General features: G+C 42.8%; 1 protein-coding gene across 1 annotated transcript in view; it reads left to right on the top strand.

Annotated features, from left to right (window-relative positions):
* The window catches only part of SppL (signal peptide peptidase-like protein), a 101,303-nt gene that overhangs the window by 62,170 nt on the left and 15,698 nt on the right, over positions 1–23,435 (top strand). The window contains exons 2-9 of the mRNA XM_075686583.1: positions 590–667; positions 4,135–4,190; positions 7,743–7,862; positions 11,438–11,516; positions 12,759–12,871; positions 16,999–17,105; positions 20,942–21,013; positions 22,324–22,412. Of these exons, the coding sequence (XP_075542698.1) occupies positions 590–667; positions 4,135–4,190; positions 7,743–7,862; positions 11,438–11,516; positions 12,759–12,871; positions 16,999–17,105; positions 20,942–21,013; positions 22,324–22,412 (714 nt within the window). The remainder of the gene's footprint in view (positions 1–589; positions 668–4,134; positions 4,191–7,742; positions 7,863–11,437; positions 11,517–12,758; positions 12,872–16,998; positions 17,106–20,941; positions 21,014–22,323; positions 22,413–23,435) is intronic.

Genomic DNA, 23,435 nt, shown 5'->3' with positions numbered 1-23,435 from the left:
GCAAATGTTTAATTTTCTGTAGTTTGGTTTTTGGTTTCTCAACCATGAACGTGACTTCATAGACTGGACCTTTTTAAACAGCAGCTGCGGCAGATTTTTGCCATCCGTGCTGATCGCTCCAAGGTCACGAAAAAGAAGCTTACCAAGCATGTTCAGCACACCACTGAGTCGTACACTACATATATAGAAGATGTCTTCGCCCTTTGTCATCGTGTCAAGAGCTCCATGGTGGAGAATGACCACGTGCGGCATTTACTCAGGCATTGGGACCGTTGCATTGCATTGCATTGGAACCCCACTACTGTAGCCGACATAATCGCTACATGCCAGCACCTCTATGAACTTCATTGTCTTATGTCTTTCATATGTCAGCCTTGTCCGCGTGTAGACCAATTGGTGGGAGAAAATGGTTACCTTCAAGTGCATAGCATCTTTCACAGAGCCAGTTGGCAGCATTGAGAGGTCAAACCGTGCAAATTACAAATTTTTTACATCATCTCCTTTTTGTGTTTGTCTTGTGCTGTTGTGCTCACTGAGTCTGAATCTTAATACCGCTGTGCCTCTCTTTCTTTTTATTCTTGCCATGCAGGGCGTACTCCTTGGTGGACTCATCACGTGTCTCCACCTTTCTCATCTCCATTCTGCTCATGGTGTATGGCAGCTTCAGGTGAGGCCATTTGTCACGTGTAGATGCAAGCCACTCAGAATGTTGGTTCGCACTCTTGCCCGCTGTCATGTGTTTGGGTGTGAAATTGATTTCCTTTTTTTGCTTAGTCATGGAAATGGGTGACAAAAAAGTACTGACACAAAAATATTGTGCGCTGCTTTCTTTCTTGCTTTCTTTTAAATGTCGAAGCATCAAATGAGGTGTTAAGCGAAATAGCTGGCATCTGTCATCTGGAGCAGTGAAACTGCTCCTAAATTCCCATTAGCTGTGCCGCCGCATCACAAGCGTGCCTCAAGACTGAGCAGAGCAGATGAAAGGGAACACCTGGTGCCGCAGTAGCACAGCAGGTGTTCCATGGCGTAATTAATGGGCAGATAGCTATTCAAAAAAAGAAATAAATATTGGACAAGCTTAGTATTTTCTGTCAGTACTCCTTTAATGCAACCTGAGTGCAATTTTCTATAGATGTGCGCGGTACTGTCAGGAATGTATAAAAATTGCATTGCATTTAGATGCCATTGCTCCGTATGGTCAGTGCCAGTACACTTTTATTTGTGTGTTGAGGGAGCATGTAGGAGGCACCGGGAGTATGAAGGAGGCACATCAAACCAGCAGCAAAAATATATCTTTTATTTGCAAGCACATGTGGCTTGATGAATCGGCATATTGTCTTGAATTGCCATGGTTGGCATTGGTGTCAGATGAAAAGTGTAGATTTTCTCAGTGAAGGAACAGTGCCGCCACCTGTCACTGTTATGGCAAAAGATGGGGTATGCCACAATATTTGTTGTAACAGGGGAGAATGGCACCACTGCTTTGTTGAGGCAGTTTTCCAGCCCCGCATGATGCATAGTTGTAGTTTATTCTGGATGAATTGGGTAATTAGTGCATCCAGACAATGGTATTAAACAAAATGCACTGCAAATTACCTATATTGCACAAAGCTTTGTTACAAGCAAGCCAGTGGTTGATCTAGATGAGTACTGTACATCCAGCTCCCTTATTTAAGCATCAGTTGGTAGCAATATGCCAAGTGCTGAAACAGCCTTATTTAACTCCTATTTAAGTCCTTTGCTCTGCGACTGCCTCTTGTAGAGTGTCTCCAAAGCATTGTAAGGACACACATTTGCTTGTTAAAAACTAGTGTCATTGCGGAACTTAAAGGGGTCCTGCAACATTTATATTGGAAGGCATGGAATGTGTCCACTTTAAAAAGAGCATCTCCTCCTGAAACTTTTACATAAAAATGTTTTTAAATGCACCTTGTACTTATGGAGTTACCAGCTATTGCTGCCCCTGTCATGCCTATTGTGGCCTTTTTCAGTCTTTTTGTTGATTATATGTTGTGTCCAAAGGTTTACCACCACACTGTTGTGGAATGATGCCCACTTTGCTCTGGCTATCACTGCGCTGAGCTTTGGTATCAGCATGGTCTTCCAGCATGAAGGCCATAGTATATTACTACAGTGGTATCACTTTGCCCATCTGGCAGGAGTATTGTTAGACGGAGATCACGTCTGTAATGTTCTTGTATTGAGTTCAGTTGTTTCGAAATAGGTCATTAGATAGCATGTTTCTATTGTATTTTAGCAGTGTATGTGTTGACAAAAGACTAAAGGAAAAACATAGTGGATATAATTATTAGTGCGCAGTGCTGACAAATAAGTGCAATGTTGCTCACATGTAGGGTGCAATGATTGCTCCTGTTTCACATACACCTATAGGAGAGTGAAGTACCATATAGACTCGTGAAAGGCCTGGACCCGTGGAAGGCCACATACGTGCATTGGCGAATTTTCGCACGCTGTGTACTTCCGCGTGCCACTACTAGATGGTGAGAGCTGCGCATTGATCTCTGATGCAATAAATAGTGCATCCAGGGATCCAGGGTGTGCAGAAGTGAAAGCTGCACTGGCATAATTTTGGCCAAATGTTTCAGTCCCATGTGAGAGCCGTACCGTAACAAAATTGGGAAAAAAATTCACTGACTATTACAATACTCTCTAATGCGAAATTTGAGTGCAGCTCTATACATGTTCTTATTTCATGTGTAGATATTTTGTATTATGATTATATAGGTACACAGTTTATATCAGGAAGAGAATGCTGTGAGTAGCATGGCTGGCACGGACAATCTGTCTTGTGCAGCATGTTGCAAATGGAGCAAAGCGCAGTGCTACTGGCTTGCTAATTGGGAGATCTCAAGAGCCAGCATGTGGATGATGCATCGGCATGATTCGCAGCAGCCGTCACAGGCAGACCTCCACTCATGCAGTGCTTTGTTTCCATATATGGTATTGGTGGACGTGCTCGCTGCAAGCCACCGGTGAGCATATGGCAACGTGCTCCTCTGGCACCATCTCGTAGGGATCATCACCGCAGAGCCCTTCTTGTGTGGCACTATGCCTTCATTCTCGCGCTTTCACCATACCCTCTCCTCAACTTTCCTCCTTGTGCTTACCACTATTGCCGTCTTCATCTGCCGCTGTGCTTTGTGTTCATTCTTTCATCTTTTGCTGTGCTCGTTCGCTCGGTTATGTCGAGGGATGCCGCCAAGTGGCGCCGACGCTCAATGTAGCAACAGGTGCCAAAGAGCTGTGCTCTAAAGAAAGTGCAGCCCTTGTGTGAGTCTATACGGTACGCACACTGGCTCTGGGAGAAATTAGAAATGTGTACTAAGATGTTAGTGAGACCTGCGCTCTAAAAAAAAAAAAAGTTCGGCCCTTACACAAATCTATACGTTGTGTGCACTGACTTAGGGAGAAACGAGAAATGTGCTGTAAGATGTCAGTACCCTTTGAGACCACATAGTTGACTCTAGACTTCTGCTTATTATGTTATATTGAGTTTACCTCTTATGGATATATGCATTGCTACAAGTAACTTAAACATATAAGAAAATGTGGGGTGCTTTTGGCAATCCTCCTTTGCTTGATGTGTTCTCACTGCTTCATGCAGAAACATCAAGAGTAAATTTGGAAGTTTTTATGTCAATACATGTTAGTTCTCGGTTATTGCAAGAAGCAGCTAGTTCATCCAGAATACGTCTGGGCATTCTTCTCTTCTGACTCATAACTACTGTCACTGCAGGTAAATGTGAATCACAGTGTCTCCAGCACTGTCATGGTGGTATATTGGTTTCAGATAGGTCACACATTGAAGATGTAACTGTAGGAGGGCACAAGTGGGGGAGAGGCTAGTTGTTAAAACTTGATTCAAAATTTTTAAATAGTGCAATGGGGCGCAGGACAGTAGAAGGACAGGACATTGCAAGTACTAAATTAGAGCTTAAAAATTCTTTCAAAATGCCCAATGTATACTTGAAGTGGGTTCGGGGACTGAGCTTAGGCACTATAGCAGAGATGACTACTGTATTTAGGTGTTGCAATAAAGGTTTCGCACCTGGATGCACACGGTATTGCCGTGTTGCGTAATGGAGTAGTAAATGGTATCTCTTTTCTACGCAGGTCACTCAACATGGAGCAAGAGCAGAAAGAGCGCAACGGCCAGGGAGCTGAAAATAGTTAGTGGCCTCCTTTTATCGTTGCTTTTGATTTCTGTTCAGCTCTGGAGCTTCGGGTGCTTGCTGTTTCATTCAAGCGCTGCATTTAGTGTTGCTCACAATGCCATCACAAAAACTCACATGGAAGCGATTGGTTTGGAGGAAGGGTGAGATTATGATTTTTTGTGTAGTAGATTCAATTGGGCACCTAAGAGAAGTATTATTTGAACGAGGTAGTTAGATTATACTTCTGGAATACTAAATAATGTGTCATTCTTGCCTTGATTGTAGGTCTAGTAAGCCAGATAATAAATTAAAGAAAAGCAATAATGTATGGTGATGCTGCATTGAAATTGCTGCACCAGCTCTCCGTAGTGTCAAGGATTTGCACAGCACCTGTACAGGACCAGTTAAGTTTTATTAGTAACAAAAGATTAAGACACATCTGGAAATAAGCAAAAGCTCAGCATTATAACATTTGTCACTTTCTTTTTTTTGCACTAAAAGTGTCAAGTGCACAAGAATACCAAGGTTCATGATGTGCTGACATCAGTGACAGTGCAATTAATGTCTGAAAAGTGTGGCTACTATTTTCTCCCCTATTCTTCAGCCTTTTCTTACGCCAGGAAATGCATATGAAGTTCTGAAAGGATGCTCTGCTAGTTTAAATTGATTTAGCCCCACTTTTTTTTAGTGTCCCTATAAATTAGTGAAAGGTTTCAACGTTGTAACAGTAGAACGTGCAAGAGATTTACTGTGTGCCATGGGGAAGCAGGATCACAATTGGGTAGGTCACATTGAGTCAACTTCACTCTTACAATGGATATCGTAGCTTTAGTGAGGAAACTGTCTGCTTATCTGTGTGTGTGGTCATTTGTGCCAGGCCTATTTTTGTCACGGCTTCCATAAAAGTAACTAGAGTGCCGTGTTTGTTATCTTGGCATCAACAATCCAGTATTTGTCTAGCAAGAGTAGATATTGTTCCTTTTCCTTTTTTTTCCCTTGATTGCCTTTGTACCTGAGGTTCTTATCTAGAAGTAACTGTGTGATTCCTGATAACACGGGGCCACGGACTTCCAATAAATGAAACAGGACACTGATTTTTTTGTACTTGCATTCTCTTTCTTCCACATTTACCCATAAGATGATGTGAAATGCATCATTGTATTCAGGATTTACATTTATTCACTACAAGTCTATTGAGTGTGAAATGTGCTACAAAGGCTAGGGTTAACAAATTGTAGAAGCACCGTGTTTAAAAAAAAATTCAGATTTGCCTAAGGCAGCATTTCAGCAATAAAGAAGGAATTATGAGTGAAATAATGGCTTAAATGCAAGCCTAGGTTTTGGTTATGAAATGTAGATTACACTGACTAATACACTCGTATCATGCATGTTTTTGCCAAGAATATATTATATTACCTGGTTGTATTGTTATGTGCTGGTTTTGTTTGCATTTAGTTTCCTGCACCTAATTACCACTCTTAGTCACCATTGTGAACTTTTCTCACATCAATGGGCCAATTTTTCGATGGTGCTTTTGATCTCGTGAAGAAATCTATCTAGGTGTAACAGAAGTCGCAAAATGTTGACAGGCCTCTTCGAGGAACGTGTGTTTCTTTGGCTGGCTGGTCTTTGTACTACTTGTTTCTTTTGGCTGTTTCTATTGCAATTAGAGATCATTTCACTAGGCACTCCGCAAACATGAAAGATGCAATCCATTGCATATACAAGTTACAACACTGTGAGCAGTGTGTATAGCTGTATAATTTCTGTGTAGCCATATATGTAAGTTTACTTTCGCTGTTTCTACTGTCGTCTCATAACTCGGCAATCTTCATAAATCTGCAGGTTGCATTTCATCTTTCATTTGTCATTTCATCTCACATAACTGTTGCCAGAGATATTTCATTTCTGTTTGCTTTCAGTTTAAAAAAAAAAGAAAAGCATGAGCTTAGACTGAAGCGCCTGTAAACCCAACAGAGGCTCTGACTGTTAATAATAAATTACTACAACAGTGTAAATGTAAAACTGAACAAATGTACACAGGAAACTGGAGATTTGAAGTGATGAGCAGTGCTAGAACAAGGAGTGTGACGGTGAGTATACTTGTCTTTGTCTAGGCAGACCCTTCTGAAGACAGGTCATTTATTGGAATGTTGAAAGCTGCCTTGTGACAGTTCCCTTCTGACAGTTCCCTTGTAACATACAAACAACAACCATACAGTGACAAGTCCCCTTGTCACTATTGATCAGTTCAAATGTACCAGTTCCTAGAAAAGATTGCTAGAAGCTTATGGTATACAGAAAATAATGTATGAAAGCATGTTGCACATTGCAATTTGATTGTTTGATAACACCTTGCCCTAAGTGCTGAAGCATTTCTTTTATATCCAATACTATAAGCTTTACAGGGTCGCTATAATGCCTTGCCACGTGATGCTGAATACACAAGTTCTTGTTGCATCATTGAAGCAGACCAGCATTGTGTTTGGATAGTACCTAGGTGGGAAACCGTGCCAAATGCCAATGGCTCCCTAACTACCACGAAATAGTTAAGATGTCGAGCTGGAGCAACGTAATTACGGTATCATTGGCAGGGCCTGTTCCTCTGCCTGTACCCTTAACAAACATTGTTATACAAGTTTGAACAGTCTCTTTGTACAGTGCAGTACTTACTATCACAGTACACCATGTAAACTACGCACATTCATTTGGAAAGATTGTGCGCTTGTTGGAAGGGCAGGAGGGAAAAGATGTGTGATGCAACGTTCAGGGCAATTTCTTATGGCAAAACCACTTGTGCTTTAGCTTAAGTTTACAATGTTCAATTTCAACTGAAAGGACAGACATAGACATGGCAGTGGTACGGACGTACACAATTTAGCAAAAACCATCAGCTGAATGTTCCATGCTCTCTGTGTAGGCAAATGAGATAAACATGGCACAAGCAGTAAAAACAGATAAGAAAAAAGAGAATTAATTGTGGACAGTAAGCTGTGAACATGGCTTAGTAAATTGAGATACACAAGGAAAGTGGGACCAGGCAAGTACCAGCACTGTGTCACATAAGCATATCCATACTCAACAGTTATGCCAACACCTTCACACAACTTTTGCTATAGTTCATAATCCCTCTTTGTGGTGGCTCAGTAGCCGTTATGCTTTGCTGCTGACCATGAAGTCGCGCATTTGATTTCCAGTGGCATTGACAGCCGCACTCCGACAGAAACAGAATGCAAAAACTTCCTACTACAGAGTTTTGGGGGCACGTTAGTAAAGCAAATTTTTTTTTATGTGTGGAACTTTCCTTGTCCTTGATTTTTTTCTGCTAGTAATTAACAATTTCTAACGAAATAAATGAAATTTAAAGAAAACTTCACAATTCTAAACTGATTTATTCTTCCCATTATGTAACCTGCTAAAGACCATAGATAAATGAGGTCTAGCCCCCATAACCACCTAGTCCAAACTTCTGTTGATCCTTTGAGTTGTCTTTACAGTTTTACAGTTGTACATTGACATACGGCAATGGTCTGACCATGGGTTCTCTCCCCCTGTGTGTGTGCGCAGATGTGCAGACACTGGACACGATGCAAGCTCTATGCCTTCCACTGGGCGCTTCCATCTCCCTTCTGGTCATGTTCTTCTTCTTCGACTCCATGCAGATGCTGTTTGCCATCTGCACTGCAAGTGAGTGCTGCACCCCGTTAGCCTATAATTGACATAGTTTAAGATTTTAAGGTGAGAGCAATATTATGGCATTTTAAGATGAATGGGAAAGGGAGTGCTTGCAATGTACAACAGTTGATCTCAGATATATCAAATCTCGGATATATAGAATTATTATCTGTATTCAACAGTTGTAAAATCGCCTTAAATTCTATGCAGAAATACAGCGATGTACTATGCATACATCGAACTCCTGTCTACCGCCACATTCGAGATACCGAACGCTGTGCCTCTGCAAGGGTGCTTCTCCTAACGGGGTCGTGATAACTTCTTGCGTCATCAGAAATATTCATGTCGATGAAACGGCACTGTTTTGGCACATGCTGTCAAATAAGGCATTGAATGTGAAGGGCAGTACATGCCATGGAGGAAAAATTAGCAAGGTATTTGTCTCAAAATATGGATGGCTCATGCATGACGGGTCTGATTTGCACTCCAGAATGGCAGATTTTTTTAGTAAGCTTCGCCGCACAACGCAGTTGTGTAATGCGGTGAAGCATACCAGTAGAGGAAAGAACTAACTGCCGTGCAGTGAAGCACACGCTGCCTGTGGCCGTTTGTCATTGGGAAGGATATCGCTATGGTGCTTCAATATTGCAAAAGGTTTCCCTGTCCAATACGCACATTCCACAAGAAAGCGTGGATCGCACTCAATATTTTAAAGTTTCTGCGAAGGGCATCTGACCTCAACTCCCACTTGGACAGATCTTTACAATACAATTTGGATTGAACAAAACCACTGCACGCCATATCCGCCTCTCCTGGAAAGATGTGCATGTATGTACCTTATTTTGACTAACAAAATATAGGGGCAAAGACAGCGACTCGCTCTCATAAATGTGCAAAGCACATCAAGAATAAGCATGATCAACAGAATGAAAAATTTTGCAGATATTTTTTCAGCAATAGAAGGAAAACCCCAGACGTGAAACTGGAAGTGCGATTCAACCCAAGCCACCTGAGGCTTCATTCTTAATTTGTATAGACAGCTCTCGTCATATGTGAACCATAGGTGTACATTTCATTTGCTTTACATCACAATGTGTGTCACCACTGCAGCTGGGTACTTTGCATCACCCCGTCTCCTCTGACCTTGCTTTCAAAAGACAGTGAGTTGTGTGGCAAACTTCTTTCTCGTCCTGTGTTCCTGTTCTAGTCTAACAAATGACGCTTGCTGTCTGTCATTCAGTGTCGGCCGAAGACATTTAGTAAGAAACTTTGTCCTGAATACTGAAACTCGACAAGAAAAAAAAAATCTGGTAAGTTGCCTGTAGGCAATGCTCATGAATACAGGGTTAAATGTTTTCAGGAATCATACAAATTGCACTTTCTTGATTGATACTGTATTCTTATTAGTACTGTTAACCTCAATAGGACGAACATGGGTCCAACAAGTTATCTGATATAACAAAGTAAATATAAAGTGTTTCTTTAAGATATAATGAGGGTGTTTTAGTGTTTTATGTAGCTTCATTATCACTAGGTTCAACTCTGCAAGAGCCTACAACAATTGTTTTATTCAGATCTTGTGGGTATGCGCGACTCTCATGCGTCCCCTGATTTGTTGTTTTCCCGCATAGCTCCCGTCTCCTGTAATCCGGCTTCGCCGCATAGCTTGGTGCTCGCGGCAGTCAGTGTGGTTGAAGCGCATTGCGAGAGATGGCACCAGTGTGGCTCTGCTAACGCCACCTAACAGCGGGGTTACTTGGGCACGGAAAGGAGAAGGCTCTTCCTCTTTGTCTCAGGGTCGGCTAGCAGCGCAGACGTTCTGCACGTATGCTGATCCATGCTTCTGTGAGACCGTCTCGTAAAGCCTGCCCTGGAATGGACGAACACAATCGTTTGAACGCGCCACTATTCATGTAACTGTACAGATGAATGACCAGGCGTTAGTGTCCAACATGGGGTGAACATATTTGCTCGCTATCCGGTTGTGATGAGTCGGACTTCTGCGATTTGTCGCGCGCCGATTGGCATGATTTGTGGATAGCAACTCGGCCAGCAGGCATTAGTCTATGAAAGGTGCAATAAATGCCCTTGTGATTGTTTGCACTGCTGTGTTGTCGTCCCTTTGTCCCTAGAGCACGGGTGAGAAACCCGCAATATATTCTTTTGTCTTAAGATTATACCGGTACATATTTTACAGCCAAGCTGTAAATGGGTAGCCGATTCGTCCGTGCATCCATCTGTCAGTTGTCTGTATGCCAAAAACTCCTCCGATGCAACCCCATGCTCATGTGCGTAAAAAAGAGAGAGAGAGAGAGGCATGCAATTAGCCAACACCTAGATAGCACAAGGCCAGTTTACTCTGGTCCATGACGTCACGCTACCTGGCCCGAAATTTCCATTGACAAGGCTGGTGTGATGAAAGCCACGTAAAAATCACTGATGCCTAATTGGGAGCATTCTCATTAGATTCTATGGCAGTCAGGCCAGGTAACATGACTTCATGGATTGGAGTGAAAAGGCCTTATGCTATCTAAGGGGTGCTGGATTAGCTGCGCCAGTAGGGACGTTGTTCTTCTGCATCACATCCTAATGCATGTGCAGCAGTTTCGCTCCAACTCCAAAATGGTAGGCTGCGCATGATACGTACTCCTTAGGAGCAGGCAGCTTTCGATCAGCAATGCCGCAAGCAGAACTGGGAACGAGCTTGTCTTCACTGTGCTGATTCTGCAGCCCGGGCACAAGAGCAGGCTTGTGCAGCCGAGCGCAAGCAGTGACTGCGTATAGAGGATCCGGCAGCCTACCAAGCTGTCGTTCAATGAACCGTTGGGATTAACCCAGTGATAAACACAAGGTCCGCACGTTTTAGCTTCACTGGTTAACCATCTGTACATAGTTCTTGGGAGGTGATCTTTTCTTCTTCAGTGTTCCTTGTGGTCATTTCTGATGAAAATAGTGAGCTCGGTTTGTTTAGATAACCTGGTGGTCTGTAATGTTTATATATTGTGGGAATTTATAAGCTATTCTTTGTCATCTGTACATGATCATCATCATGTGGGTTTCATATGGGGTTCTTCTTCATCATCGCTTGTGGGGCTGGCTCTCGAGTGTGATCCTTGCTGTGGGCGTGGTCGGTTCGCCCAGTCTTTGACGCGGAATAAACGTCGTGATAACTGCTGCGTCACAATATTATTTAGAAAATTTGCCTTCATTGTATAACTATGCATCTCTCGGACTGCACGAGAGATGGAATGGGAAAGGATAGGCCTAACATTTAGAAATATGGACAAATGGCAGAACAGATTAGAGAATAAACATTGGTAGTGGGTATTTTAGTTGAAATTAAAAGGTAGAAAGGCAGATCATTACAATAACCATTGTTCTCACCTACAGTAACAGATTGGGTGCCAAGATAAGCACAGTCGAGCGTAGCTGGGGACTGATTATATGAATGAAATGGCGTGATTAGGAAACTTCAGGCATAACCTGAAGATGGCTGACACCAGACTGTGGTAATCGGAGACCTCATTGGTCTGGTGATATTGATTATAATGTTGTGACCCTCGTGTATTCATTTTTGTTCTGTGCAGTAATCGCCACCATTGCCCTAGCCTTCCTGCTCCTGCCCATGTGCCAGTACCTCATAAGGCCGTGCTCCAGTGGCAAAAAGTAAGTCAGCCCCATACGTACACCACTTGTGCCTTCAGTCGGCAGCCGAGTGTTCTGGTTGCCTGAACCGGCCAAGCAGGTCAAACAGCCAGTTAATTGGGTACAGCCAGGCGTATATGTAACCCCACGCCTAATGACTCTGTGTTGGTATCCCACAATGCCGCTGGGGTTTTAAACAGCCGCTCCCTCTGCGCACTGCATCTCCTGCCTTATGACTGCAATTGCAGCATTACACAAGCTGACCTCGACAGGCTCGGAACAAAGGTGCACAAAGTGGGGGCTTGAAACTGTCACCAAAAATTGCACACACAGACTGCGCTAAGGAATGCATGATGTTCAACTTGCCACCCAGGAATGCAAGAATCAAGCATGTCGCAATTTAAGCCTCGAAGCTTTGAAAACAGTGTTGAATTCCGAGGCCTAATTAGGACGTGCCCAACACAATTGCTCCCGTTATGCTGACCTGGATTTTGTGGAATGCATCCATGAGTATCGGTTTGACAAAGTGGGCAAGGAGGAACACACAGTGTTTTGCTTCTCGCTGAAGACAGCTGCTTTTTTATAGTTGCTGGATGGTCGCCATATCAAGCCCTGTTCAGTCCAGACATAGATGGAAGAGAAGGCGGCATCTAAGTCTGCAACAGTGCAGGATACTCTAGCAAACTCCGTTAGCAGTTCCACATAGAGTGCATGCTTATTTGCAACATGTGTGTAATGCTGAAGTAACATGTTAGTAGGACAAGAAGAAGGTTATAACCACGGTGCCTGGTTTTCGTAATTCACAACCACATGAAGCCACAGACAATGACAACAAGAAAAGCATAAGGGGAACTACATGTTTGGGTAATTGAAAATGTAGAATTTTTAAATAGATAAATGAAATTGGATGAAAAAACAACTGACTGCAGGTGGTGCATAAACCCACATCTTCGCATTACACGTGTGAAGCTTATACCAATTGAGCTACCGCAGCGCTGTTTTCCTGTACACTTTCATAGGTATTTATGTATATGTCCTAAATAAAGTTAACCATGAGAGTGTTAGCCACCACCACCACTCACGGCCTAGGTGAGGGCTGTACATCATCTCTGCTGCAAGGTGTCACGTGATACGTGGAGGTGTCACGCATCATGTGACGCCTTTCGGCAGAAAGGATTTTTTACATGGTGCTGCATGGTGGCGCTGAAGTGTCCTGTTGCCGCTGAGATCGGTCCCTCTCTTCCTCTCTTCTTCCTATTGCAGAATTTCATTTGGAACGTGTGGCCGCTTCACGGCAGCAGAGCTGGTCTCTTTTTCCCTCTCCGTGGCCATTGTGTGTGTCTGGGTGCTCACGGGACACTGGTTACTCATGGACGGTGGGTATTGCCCAATTACTTCCTGTTCTGTTTTAATAAGCAGGACGCCTTTGACAGCTTATAACGGCTACCAATACAGTGCAGCATATTCATAAATGAAGCGCCGAGGCTGTCAAGATCAGAGTGAGCCGAGAGTGGATGCATTTTGAACGATGCAGTCGGTCGAGCCGCAGCATGTTGCGGGTCTTGTAGGTATGCGCATAGTTCTGAATTTGATAAATTTGTGCGCTGTGGTTTCAGTTGTCCAGGTAGAGGATATTCAAAGCCAAACTTGTGTACATTGTATTCAGGCGCAACATCTCACAACTAGTTTATCTAGCTTGCAGTGTTTGATGCAATATTTTCTGCAATGCTTCCTGAAAGAGCCCCGAAGCTTATTTTTTCTTTATTCTCATTCTTTTTTCCTTCTGTGCTTTGGGTTAGCATGGAATTTAGTACTAACAATTTCTTTTTCTTGAACAATTCTTTTGCACGCTCAATTGTGCATTGGCTTTCATTAGCGTTGCGCTAAGGCATCAAAAATGTTCACTAACTTGATAATTTTTCCGTGCCTCACAATTTTGTGTCTTGAGGCAATTGTTTCGCACAAGAACTTGGACATTACATGTTTAAGTAGTGGAGGTAAATGTTACCTATGTTTCCTATGGTTAAAACAGAAAAGCTTAAAACTAAAAGTAACACGAAGAAAACAATAATTGAGAAAGAACCTAGAGAAGTCAAAATGGCAAATGTCAATGTCTGATGTCAAAGCAGTATTGAATTTCTATCAAGTTAGAGAGAACAAAAATTCATAGTGAAACTGACATTTGCATGCATATTATGCTCATTGCTATAAGTGTATGTGAACAAACATACGTACAGATAGTATATCTGGCCCGTTTAAGTAATAAATAGTTGCATCATTGAGGCTAATATTGATTAAAGTAGACTATATTTTTGTCACTCAACTTTACCTAATAGTATGTGACTATCCAGTTGCTTATGCCAGTTCATGGTGCAGCTGCGGTAATGAAGTGCCATTTTGCGTTTTGAGACCAATGATGCAATCAACACTGGCTAGGTACTAACATCTCTATTCATTGAAGAATGTAGTTCTTGTAACGGCCTTATTTTGTTGCAGGTGCAATTATTATCTGCAAAAGCATGCATGAATCAAGTTCTCATTTAAAGTTCTTCCAGTTTCAGATTGCACTATCAAAAACACTATTGCTTATAGCGATGTCTTAGTGCACTTAAATTTTAACAGAGGAGGATGTCACTGCTACCATAGATAAATTGCACAAAACTGCCCTTTAGCTCGAGGTCACGATTATACTGTAACTGCATGAGTCAGTCTTTTGCAACAATAATTTCTTACAATGTATTTTTATCCATTAGCAACAAACAAAGAGAGCTATAAATCCTTAAGCACAACACTTTATTTTATACCAACAACAAAAAAATTTTTTCGGGTCCATTTACAACACAATACCAAATTTTAGTAAAAGTGAGCATGTAGATTACATAAGACTTTGCAATCAATGACAATAATCTCTTTGCTGTTGGTCTTGCATAGTTTGCAGTTTAGCATTAGCCAGTGCTAGATATCTTAGTGGAACCTTGCCCATGTGCCTGTGCTTAGTTCATGACCTCTTTTGATACCTCATTTAATTGACATCCCTGCCTGCTTCTTTCTGTTTTCACAGGGCAATGGTAAGCTAAACTAATCATTTTTGTATCCTCGGGATTTTCACTGTGCATGCTGGAGAGGGAGAAAAAAAATGCGGGAAGTGGTGGTGCGCGTTTGCCTGCCGATGTTTGGGATCACTCGGGTTTGATGATGCAAGCTGTGTCTCGGAGTGGATTGTCATGCCTGCACAATGGAGAGCTGCAAAACATTTGTGGTATTAGGTGTACATTTCTCAGCTGCACTAGCTTATCCAGTTTCTGGCATTTTAAGGTCAGTGTCTTACCTGGAGAATACATGTGTAGGACATAGGTAGGACATAGGCATATGGGGCTGAAGGGGGGATTAGGGGGAACATGATGTGATAAGGACAAGGAATAGAGTCTGCAAATGCTAGTTGGGGACAAATTGTATAACAGACCTTCATGCTGCAATGGATGCCAAAGAGGCTGATCATGTTATGAGGACGATGCCACAGTATATAATGAACTAGGTCGGGGAATGCGAGTGACTGCGGAGGCCTCTTGATTGGCCAGCTTGACCCCTTCACAGTGGGGATACACTTACGGAACACTTGGAACAGAAATAGTATGTGCCGGTTAAAGTAACGAATCCTGTAATAAAACAGATACCTGCTGTTTTCCGTGTTCGCTTTTTGCCTTGATGTCCTTTCGTCTCGAGACGTTTTCTTTTTCGTGAGTACGCAAAATGTACCATTTCTAGTATTGGCAGGTTAAAGCAAGCAGCTGTGAATTTAGTGCCATGTACGAGTAATGTTGCTATCCCAAAACGACACATCTCAGCACAGCCGCAAAATGCACAATTCCTGCCTTAGAATCCTGGGTGATGTTTTGTGTGCTTATGCAGTTTTGTTTTTGTTTCTGCTCCTTAAGATCCTTTATTTGTGGAAATTTCTTGTTTGCAACTTTGTCATTATGTTTTTGTGCATTCACTGTGATCAATGACTGCTTGTTCCTGCAGCGTTTCGCAAATCATGGTGGTGCAAGACTGTTGCTAGCTAATGCTGACAAGAACCGACATTGTGACAGGAACAAGTGCCACAAATTACCAGCTTGCCTAAAATCACACATTGCTTCACAGAAACAGGACATGTGGTCAACTTTGGCATCAAAAGAATGCAAAATTTTTTTGCCATACATGCTTGTATTGCGCCATTATGAAAGGATGGGCTTCATGAATATTCAGGCTTCAAGCTACAGCTACCTTATCACATTTAAATCTTTTGGCTGTTGGTTAACTGTAGTAGTTGTGAAATTTTGTCATTTTTGTCGCTTATACTTTTTTGGCCTGTTTAACTGAGAAGCAGTCTTGGAAGTGTGGACGTGAACTGGTGCTGTGTAGAGCGTGGCAAAGGGCATGCCATAGGAAGCTTCCTATGATATAACTAATAAGGGCCCTTCCGTTAACCCCCTTTCTTCTCATTTAAAGGGCATACCAGTGACTTGTAACAGTGTTTTGCATTTTGCGTCCAATTCTGATGCCACTTGCATAAAATGGTGGGCCACTTTAAAAGGTAGAAGAGCACTAGGGGATCTATTGGTAAGCCTAAGTATCAATGTTGGTAATTTCCGTTGATGATACTAGGACTAACTTGTTCTTTTGTTAGTGCTTGCGCGCCTATGCTATCGTCTGTTGCTGTCTACTGTGCCACTCTGTTCTTGCGTTAATTTCTTGCTTTTTAGTGGTTTCGAGACATCCGGGCAAAATGGAAGTACATCTGCTTTAGCTTTGTTTGTGCGAAACCTTTTCCTCTTTCTTTTTTTTTTAAGAATAAGAAACAAAGTGACCATGAGTTGATCAATTTATTTGACGAGCATTGCAAACTGTTGCCACAGATGTCCACAATGTTCGTGCATGAGCACAGCACAAGAAGTTTTTGAGTAGTACCGTGCATGTCACGGGTCACCAGATCAGCCAGGAAGAAAGTGGGCCAGGTTACCGAAACAGTGCGTGAATAACATCTAGGAAGACACAAACTGGGGTGGAGCTAAGCAGAGGGAGAGAGCCAGGAACGATTCAACGTGCAGCGTCCATGTTGCACGACATGTGTCGATCAAATGCACTTAAGGCGCCGGAGGCGGTGTCCGTGTCCGACTTCATCATCTTTGTTTTCTCTTCGGAAATAAGGCTGCGTGAGTTACCACGACTGCGAGGGCCATATGGAGACTTTCAAAGTTTGGCTATTTGTGGCAAATCATGCAAACAGAAGAGACAGCAAAAACAACAAAGACATGAGAAGTGCTTCCCTTATCACCTCCTTTGTCGTGTCTATTCTGTTTGCATTATCAGCCATGAACATTGACCAATGGGTCCAGTCTTGAGCATTGTGCTGTTTTGATATGTGTTTGAGCACGCACATTTTGACCACTGCAACTGACTCTGCCCCCTTTGTTTTCCCCCCCTCCTCCGCCCATCTCCATCCACTTTCTTGACGATGCAGCGATGGGAATGGGTCTGTGTGTGGCGTTTATAGCATTTGTGCGACTGCCCAGCCTCAAGGTGTCCACCCTGCTCCTCACGGGGCTCCTCATATACGACGTCTTCTGGGTGAGTGTGAACGACCACACAGTGCAGAAAGGGGGGGGGGGGGTGGATCTTTGACTGCGCCATTCCCGTGCATTCTGCATTACGTACCCATCATCTATAAAGTTGTGAACGTCTTACCATTGAAGTTTGTTATTTAAAGGAGATTTCTGTGTGGAGTGTTAAAGCTGCCCTTTGATTTCTGCAAGAGAATATGATGGCGCTGTATGTCAGCATTGACCTAGTCATTTTTTGGCACATCAGTGTGCCCTGTGGTGCACTGGTTCCAGCATGAAAGTTTTAGTTAGATGGTGCGCTCATATATTCTGACATATGGCAGTAAAGAAGAATAAATGTCCCGATATTGTAGGTATTTATTTCCTCATGCCTTGAACATGTAAAAAGTAATTTTACACTGGCGGATGAATGGTGGAGAACATTGCAAAGGACCCCTGGTTCTGCAAGAATGTGTTTCTGTATCCATTGCTGCCCGCTCTCTGGAAAAAGATTAGTGCGATCATCCTCTAGGTCTTGAATTGAGTCTTGAATACAAGAGTATGCTTTTTGTACAAACCACAGCATCTGTCTACTTTGCAGCATTGTTCAAATTCAAATGCATCTGTGTTCAGCTGTATTGGGAGCAGTGCTAGCAGTAGCAGGGCTAATGGTACTGTGCTTGTACGCACGGATGGCTATGTCTAAGTGTGTGCACTTCCTATATTTTTTAACTATATTTTTAACTATATTTTTTATCATGGGTACCAAAATTGGTATTGGCTTAAAAAGTTGAAAATTATGCGTTCAAAAACAAAGCACTGTTTGTTGGCCATGCTCATGAACACCCAGCGGTCCAAGAGTGTGAAGACTGTAATTGAGCTACCTGTGTCGTTATGACCACATTGGTACCTAAATGTGAAAGTTGGATGCATTCTCCCTTTTTGTTTTCTTTAATAAATTCTCTAATTTAAATTTTTCTTCTATACTAGTTTTGCATAGAAAACATAAGCATCCATAGCTGGTCTGCAAACAAGATGGTCAAGGTAAAAGTGGAAAGCTTGTAGTGCTGATGTTAAAGAGACAGTAAGACAATCAATAAATCAAGATGAAGCAGTAGGTTATTGTTGCAAGGTTTCCAGAGCAACAGCTTTCTTTAAAACAGAGCTTTTGAAAGCAAGAAAATTACATAGTGATAGGACTAGGACAGGATTACCACCGCTGCTGAGAAAATGTGATGCCACCTCCCTTTGATGTAACATTTTCCATTTATGACAGGCAATTTGCAGTCAGCCATGGATAATAACAAAAGCTCATTTCAGTAGACTCTCGTTAATACAAATTCAAAGGGACTGTAAACACTTATTTGTTTTATCAGAAGTTTGTTTTAGCAGAACTGATTTACGATAACTCAGATCTGTGGCACCAAACTGTCTGCAAAATAAAACTGTCAACTGAAACAACATTAAAACGAAAAGCCAGATCTAAAAACAAAGTTATTGGAATTGCATGATACAAAGAATTGCTTTATGCAACCCTTATGCAATTGCATAATTCTTTCTTGTGGTCGCTGTGCAAACCTTTGCATTTACACGAAAAGCCGAGAACTTGCCTTGCTTGCTCGGAAAATTCTTCAGTGCCCTCATGAAGAAAAGCGCACAGCGGTAGCCTGGGCATTTTCAGCCTCACCGTGTGTAAACACCACTGGTTCCTGTGGTTTATGGGTATTATCCTTACGATAATTATTAGCCTGAAGAAGCACCATGAGCATCTCCTCAGTTATTGTTTCTGTAGTGCTAGCCCTGCAGATTTTCACATCATCTTCAACTCTGGCATAGCTGTCGGGGCTCACTGACATGGCAACTCGAAGAGGTCATGCAACCACGTCTTTCATAAAGCGGCCGGTCGCAACTGGTCGCTTTGGTCGAAAAGCGACTGTTCAGTCGCTTTTCGACGAAAGGTCAGTCGCTCGGCACTCAACTTTTTAGTCTTGCGACTGCTGTTAGAAAACTGTCGAACGAATAAGCAGTGCAGGAGCTGAACGTTTGTATATGCCTATATTTATTTTGCATGGCTATGGGGGCGCAAACGGATGGAAATGGTATCAATCACGAGACATTTCGGTGGGGTGATAGGTAGGTTGGGCTAGCCAGTGTGAACATCGGTCACCGTGTGTTGCCCTTTGGTCGTCAGTCGTGGTTGGTCGCACGACTTCTGTCAATCACCAGTGTGAATGAGCCCTTTAACGTTCACAAAACACAGCTTGCCTTTCATGCAGCTAGTAGAATCCCTACCTTGAACTCTGCCCATCTGTGCCTCTCGCTGAGTCGAGCATCAAGCTCCTATGATGGCTGCAGAAGAAGTTTGGCTCAACTGAATGAGCAGTTCGTGTTGAGCAGAATATCTTTGTATTAGGTCTTTGGGGAACCAAGCAAACATTCACACGCTGTTTGCCATACCTGAAAATTTGGCTCGACTGGGTTCATCTTAATGGCAGTCTACTGTACATTGCATTTTACAACATAAGAAAAACGCCATGTGGCCAATTTTTGTTCAGTTTTCGTGTAGATGAAGTCACTGCTGTTACCTCTTTGCACTGTTGTGTCTGCACTGATTGCAAGAGCATGGCGCCCTCTATGTTTGAGCCTTTGACTAGGAAGCACATGGTAGAGCCGTGCAGAACATGACCTAGGCGATCACTGGCATGGCTGCATGAGAGGCCTCAGCTAACATTCTTACTTGCTGACATAAGAAGCTGACACCTGAAGTAATCGAAGCATATGAAATCCATTCAAAAAAGTTTGGAAGAGCTGATTCCAGCTAATTGTTACGTGACATATTGTCACTCAAAGCTTGTGGCAACTGGTGAACAGCACTTATGAATGGAAAGCTTTGTGATTTCGATGCCCCATTGTTTGCACATGCTCGAATTACAGAATAAGCTAGCGCTCCATTTTGTTGCAATTTTCTCTGTATCTAAGGCATCCCTTGGCAATAAAACAAACATTCCGGGGATTCTAAAAGAGTAGTCAAATATTCTAGATTTATTTGATGCTTGCCTTTAAGCCTTTAATGATGGCACAGATAAATACCCCCCAAAAATTTAAAAATTTTCTGTCTAAATGTGCAAAACACATAGAGAATAAGCATAATCAATGAAAATAAAAAATAATTTACAGAAGCTTATTCAGCAGCAGGAGATAAACACCAGGCAGAAAAGTGAAAGTGGGCTTTGCCCTAAGCTACCTATGGCTCCATTTGGAATTTGTACAGACAGCTCCTGCCATATGTGAACCATGGACGTACATCTAATTTGCTTTACACCATGTGTGTGACATACTACGGCAGCTTGAGATCTCGCATCGGTCTGTCTCTTTTGACCGTGCTTTCAGAAGAAAGCAGCTCTCGTTCCAAACTTATTCCTTGCCCTGTCCTTCAGCTCTGAACCAAGACATGATGCTTGCTGCCTGTTTACACTGCGGCAGCCAAAGACGTTTAGCCAGAAACCTTTAGACTCAATACCGAAACTGCAAAAAGATAAAAGAATATGTATATATATAATATATATTTGTGCAGTGTGGTATCTGCAGGCAACACTCGTGGGTAGTTATATCCTCCCTTTAATCTCGGCAATCTCTCCTTTACTTTCTTTTTCAGCTTTCTCAACGGTCACTGCTCACACTTTGTATTGTCATTATGGAGGCAAGCAGCTCGGGCATGGCCTCTGCTAAGAGTTACTGTACTAATAATAATCTACGTTGGCGTGACAGGGTAGAGTTACTGCATGTCTTAGGGTGCCACATACTGTGCTCAACCCGTGTGCTCCCTCAAGCAGCAATTGTCTTTTTGTCTCGTTCTCTGTGCAGGTGTTTTTCTCCTCTTATATCTTCAATGCCAATGTCATGGTCAAAGTGGCCACGCGGCCAGCAGACAATCCTGTAAGTGTTTGCGTGTTTGGTGTTTCTTGTCACGAATTTTCGTAGGTTGCATATCTGATTTCAGCAGGTTTCTGCGCTGTGTCGGTATCTGTGTGTGTATGCATGTGGCATTGTCTCGAACATGAAATTTTTTTTTTCTTACATGTTTGTTCTTGGTTAAAGGGATGATAATCACATTTCCAGACCTTGTGGGTAGTACGCAATCAATGAGCAAGTCTTGCATCCTTTGCCAACAAGCATTCCAAGCAAATTGTTTAGCTATCGCTTTCTGAAACCCTGGAAATTGATGTCACAGAGAATAATGGTGACATCATGTCAAGAAATGAAATGCTATGTCTTTATTAAAAGCAAGTCTGTAATGGATGCTTTTGCTAGGTTTTGCTCCTTGCTGTGTCTTTTTCCTTCCTATTGCATGACGGTCGGCACACGTATCCCTCATGTGCAATAAATATCTAGCAGGGCCAGCATTCAGTGTGAACAAGCTTTTTGGATGTCACTTTAGGATGATACCTATTGACCAAGACGTTGGGCAGAATTCCCACCACTCTAATGAGGTGCTGCACCGCAAGCCTCGTTACACAAAAGCTTTGTTCATAAAAGTGATTGGTCGAGAATATGGCTCCAGTTAGTAGTGCTCTATTTTCATCTTTTGTGTCATCTTCAGTGCCATCTTGACACCATGCTGTACACAACGATATCGCAACCAGTTAAACATCTAAGGTGGTATCTCGATTTACGTGGTCTTTGAAAACATTGATTGTCCAAATGTGTGTTGTACTTGATGTGGCCTCTTGAATTGCATTGTATTTTCACTAGCTGCATGCAGGGTGCCAACAACTCTTGCTGCATCTTAACACTAGGGCTCTGGTTGACCAGATGGATTTGAGGAAACAGGCAGATAACCTGCTGAAGGCAAGCCCAAATAAAAACAAATCTTGCGCCGAAATGTCCCAATATGTACCGTGTCGCATCCAAGTATATTTTAATATACCACATTGTTCTGATTAAGTATACTTACTGAATACTGTACCTATATCTATGTAAAGTTTCCATGAACTGTGTGGCGAAAGCATAGAGAGAAAAATGGCCAAGGTAGCAGTCATGTAGTCTTTTGTGAATGCCACCTTGTGCCCAGCATAGATGAGGAATCGGCTTTGGATTGCTGTCCTTGTTTCCGCCACAAAATGTGCTCCTGTCCGACTGCAACCAAGTTTTTGCTTACGAGCCATGCTGCATCGCACACAGCGCTTGTGTTCTGGTGGTGCATGCTCACTAACTGCCCTGTTTTTTGTCCCCCCCCCCCCCCCCAGGTGGGCCTGGTTGCCAAGAAGCTCCACCTGGGCAGCATGGTTAGGGAGGCCCCTAAGCTGTCGCTCCCTGGAAAGCTGGTTTTTCCAAGGTGATTAACCACGCGTGCATCTCATGGGGTACGAGGAGGGTCGCATGCTGTGCCGGATTTCGCAGGACCGTTCTTAATGTCGCCGGAGAGTCTTAACTTTTGAACTTGTGGGCACGTTCATCTGCCTGCGGTTGAGGCACAGTGAGGCGCAGCCAAGTGGGCTAGTTGGGAACAAATTCGCAGCTGTGTTTAGCATGGACAGAAAACAAGGGCAAGTGGCAGAAGACAAAAACACAAGTGCTTGTGTTATTCCCTTCTTTCTCTTGTGATTGTTTTTCTCTCGCACATATGCAGTTATGAATCCCTTCAGAGCAGCTTTGTATGGGCTCCAGCTGTGCAGGTTGTCTTGACATTGTTGAAGCTGTTGCTGAAGCTGCTTTTTCTGTACTCGTCAGCGATGGTCCTGTGCAGAGGGTATTTATGCCTATCATGAAAGGGCTTCTCATAGAGGCAGCATAGATCAGTGGCATATGGTACACATTATGGTAAAACTTAGCCAGTCAACGTGAGCCCAAAATGTGACCAATTCTATGATGCTGTGATGCGAAGCTCTTAATCAACTTTGAGACCTCTTCAGTTACGGTGCTTTCTCTTCTACCATTACCTGCATCTGGGAAACTAAGAGCCAGTGTTCAAGTGCACACGGTATGCAAGTAGTTACTGCAGTGTAAGGCCTTGACCACATGATGTCTGACGATTGCTCGATGGCGCTGCGGTGTTTGTTAATTGTTGTGGCATTGAAAGCGAATTTGAAGAAGTAGTGTGAAGCTTTTACAATTGTGGTTTTAATGAATCCCTTGACAAAAAATGGGTGTTCCTTTCTGTGGCAATGTTAATTGTGGGTCGTCATTAGTGTGTAAATTTGCGATAGCAGAATATTTGAAATGGAATCTTCTGTGATGGCTATTTTGAAAATGTAATGTACAGTATGGTCAACCGTTTAATGTTAACGGGAGCACCCACTTGGCATTCTAACATCAGTTGCGGCCTAGATATGGCATGGAGGCGTGCCGAAAACACATG

This window comes from Dermacentor variabilis, chromosome 3, assembly GCF_050947875.1.
Source record: "Dermacentor variabilis isolate Ectoservices chromosome 3, ASM5094787v1, whole genome shotgun sequence".
NCBI classification, from domain to species: Eukaryota; Metazoa; Arthropoda; class Arachnida; order Ixodida; family Ixodidae; genus Dermacentor; species Dermacentor variabilis.
The sequence above is the reverse complement of the archived record's forward strand: the minus strand, read 5'-3'. Positions and strand labels throughout refer to the sequence as shown.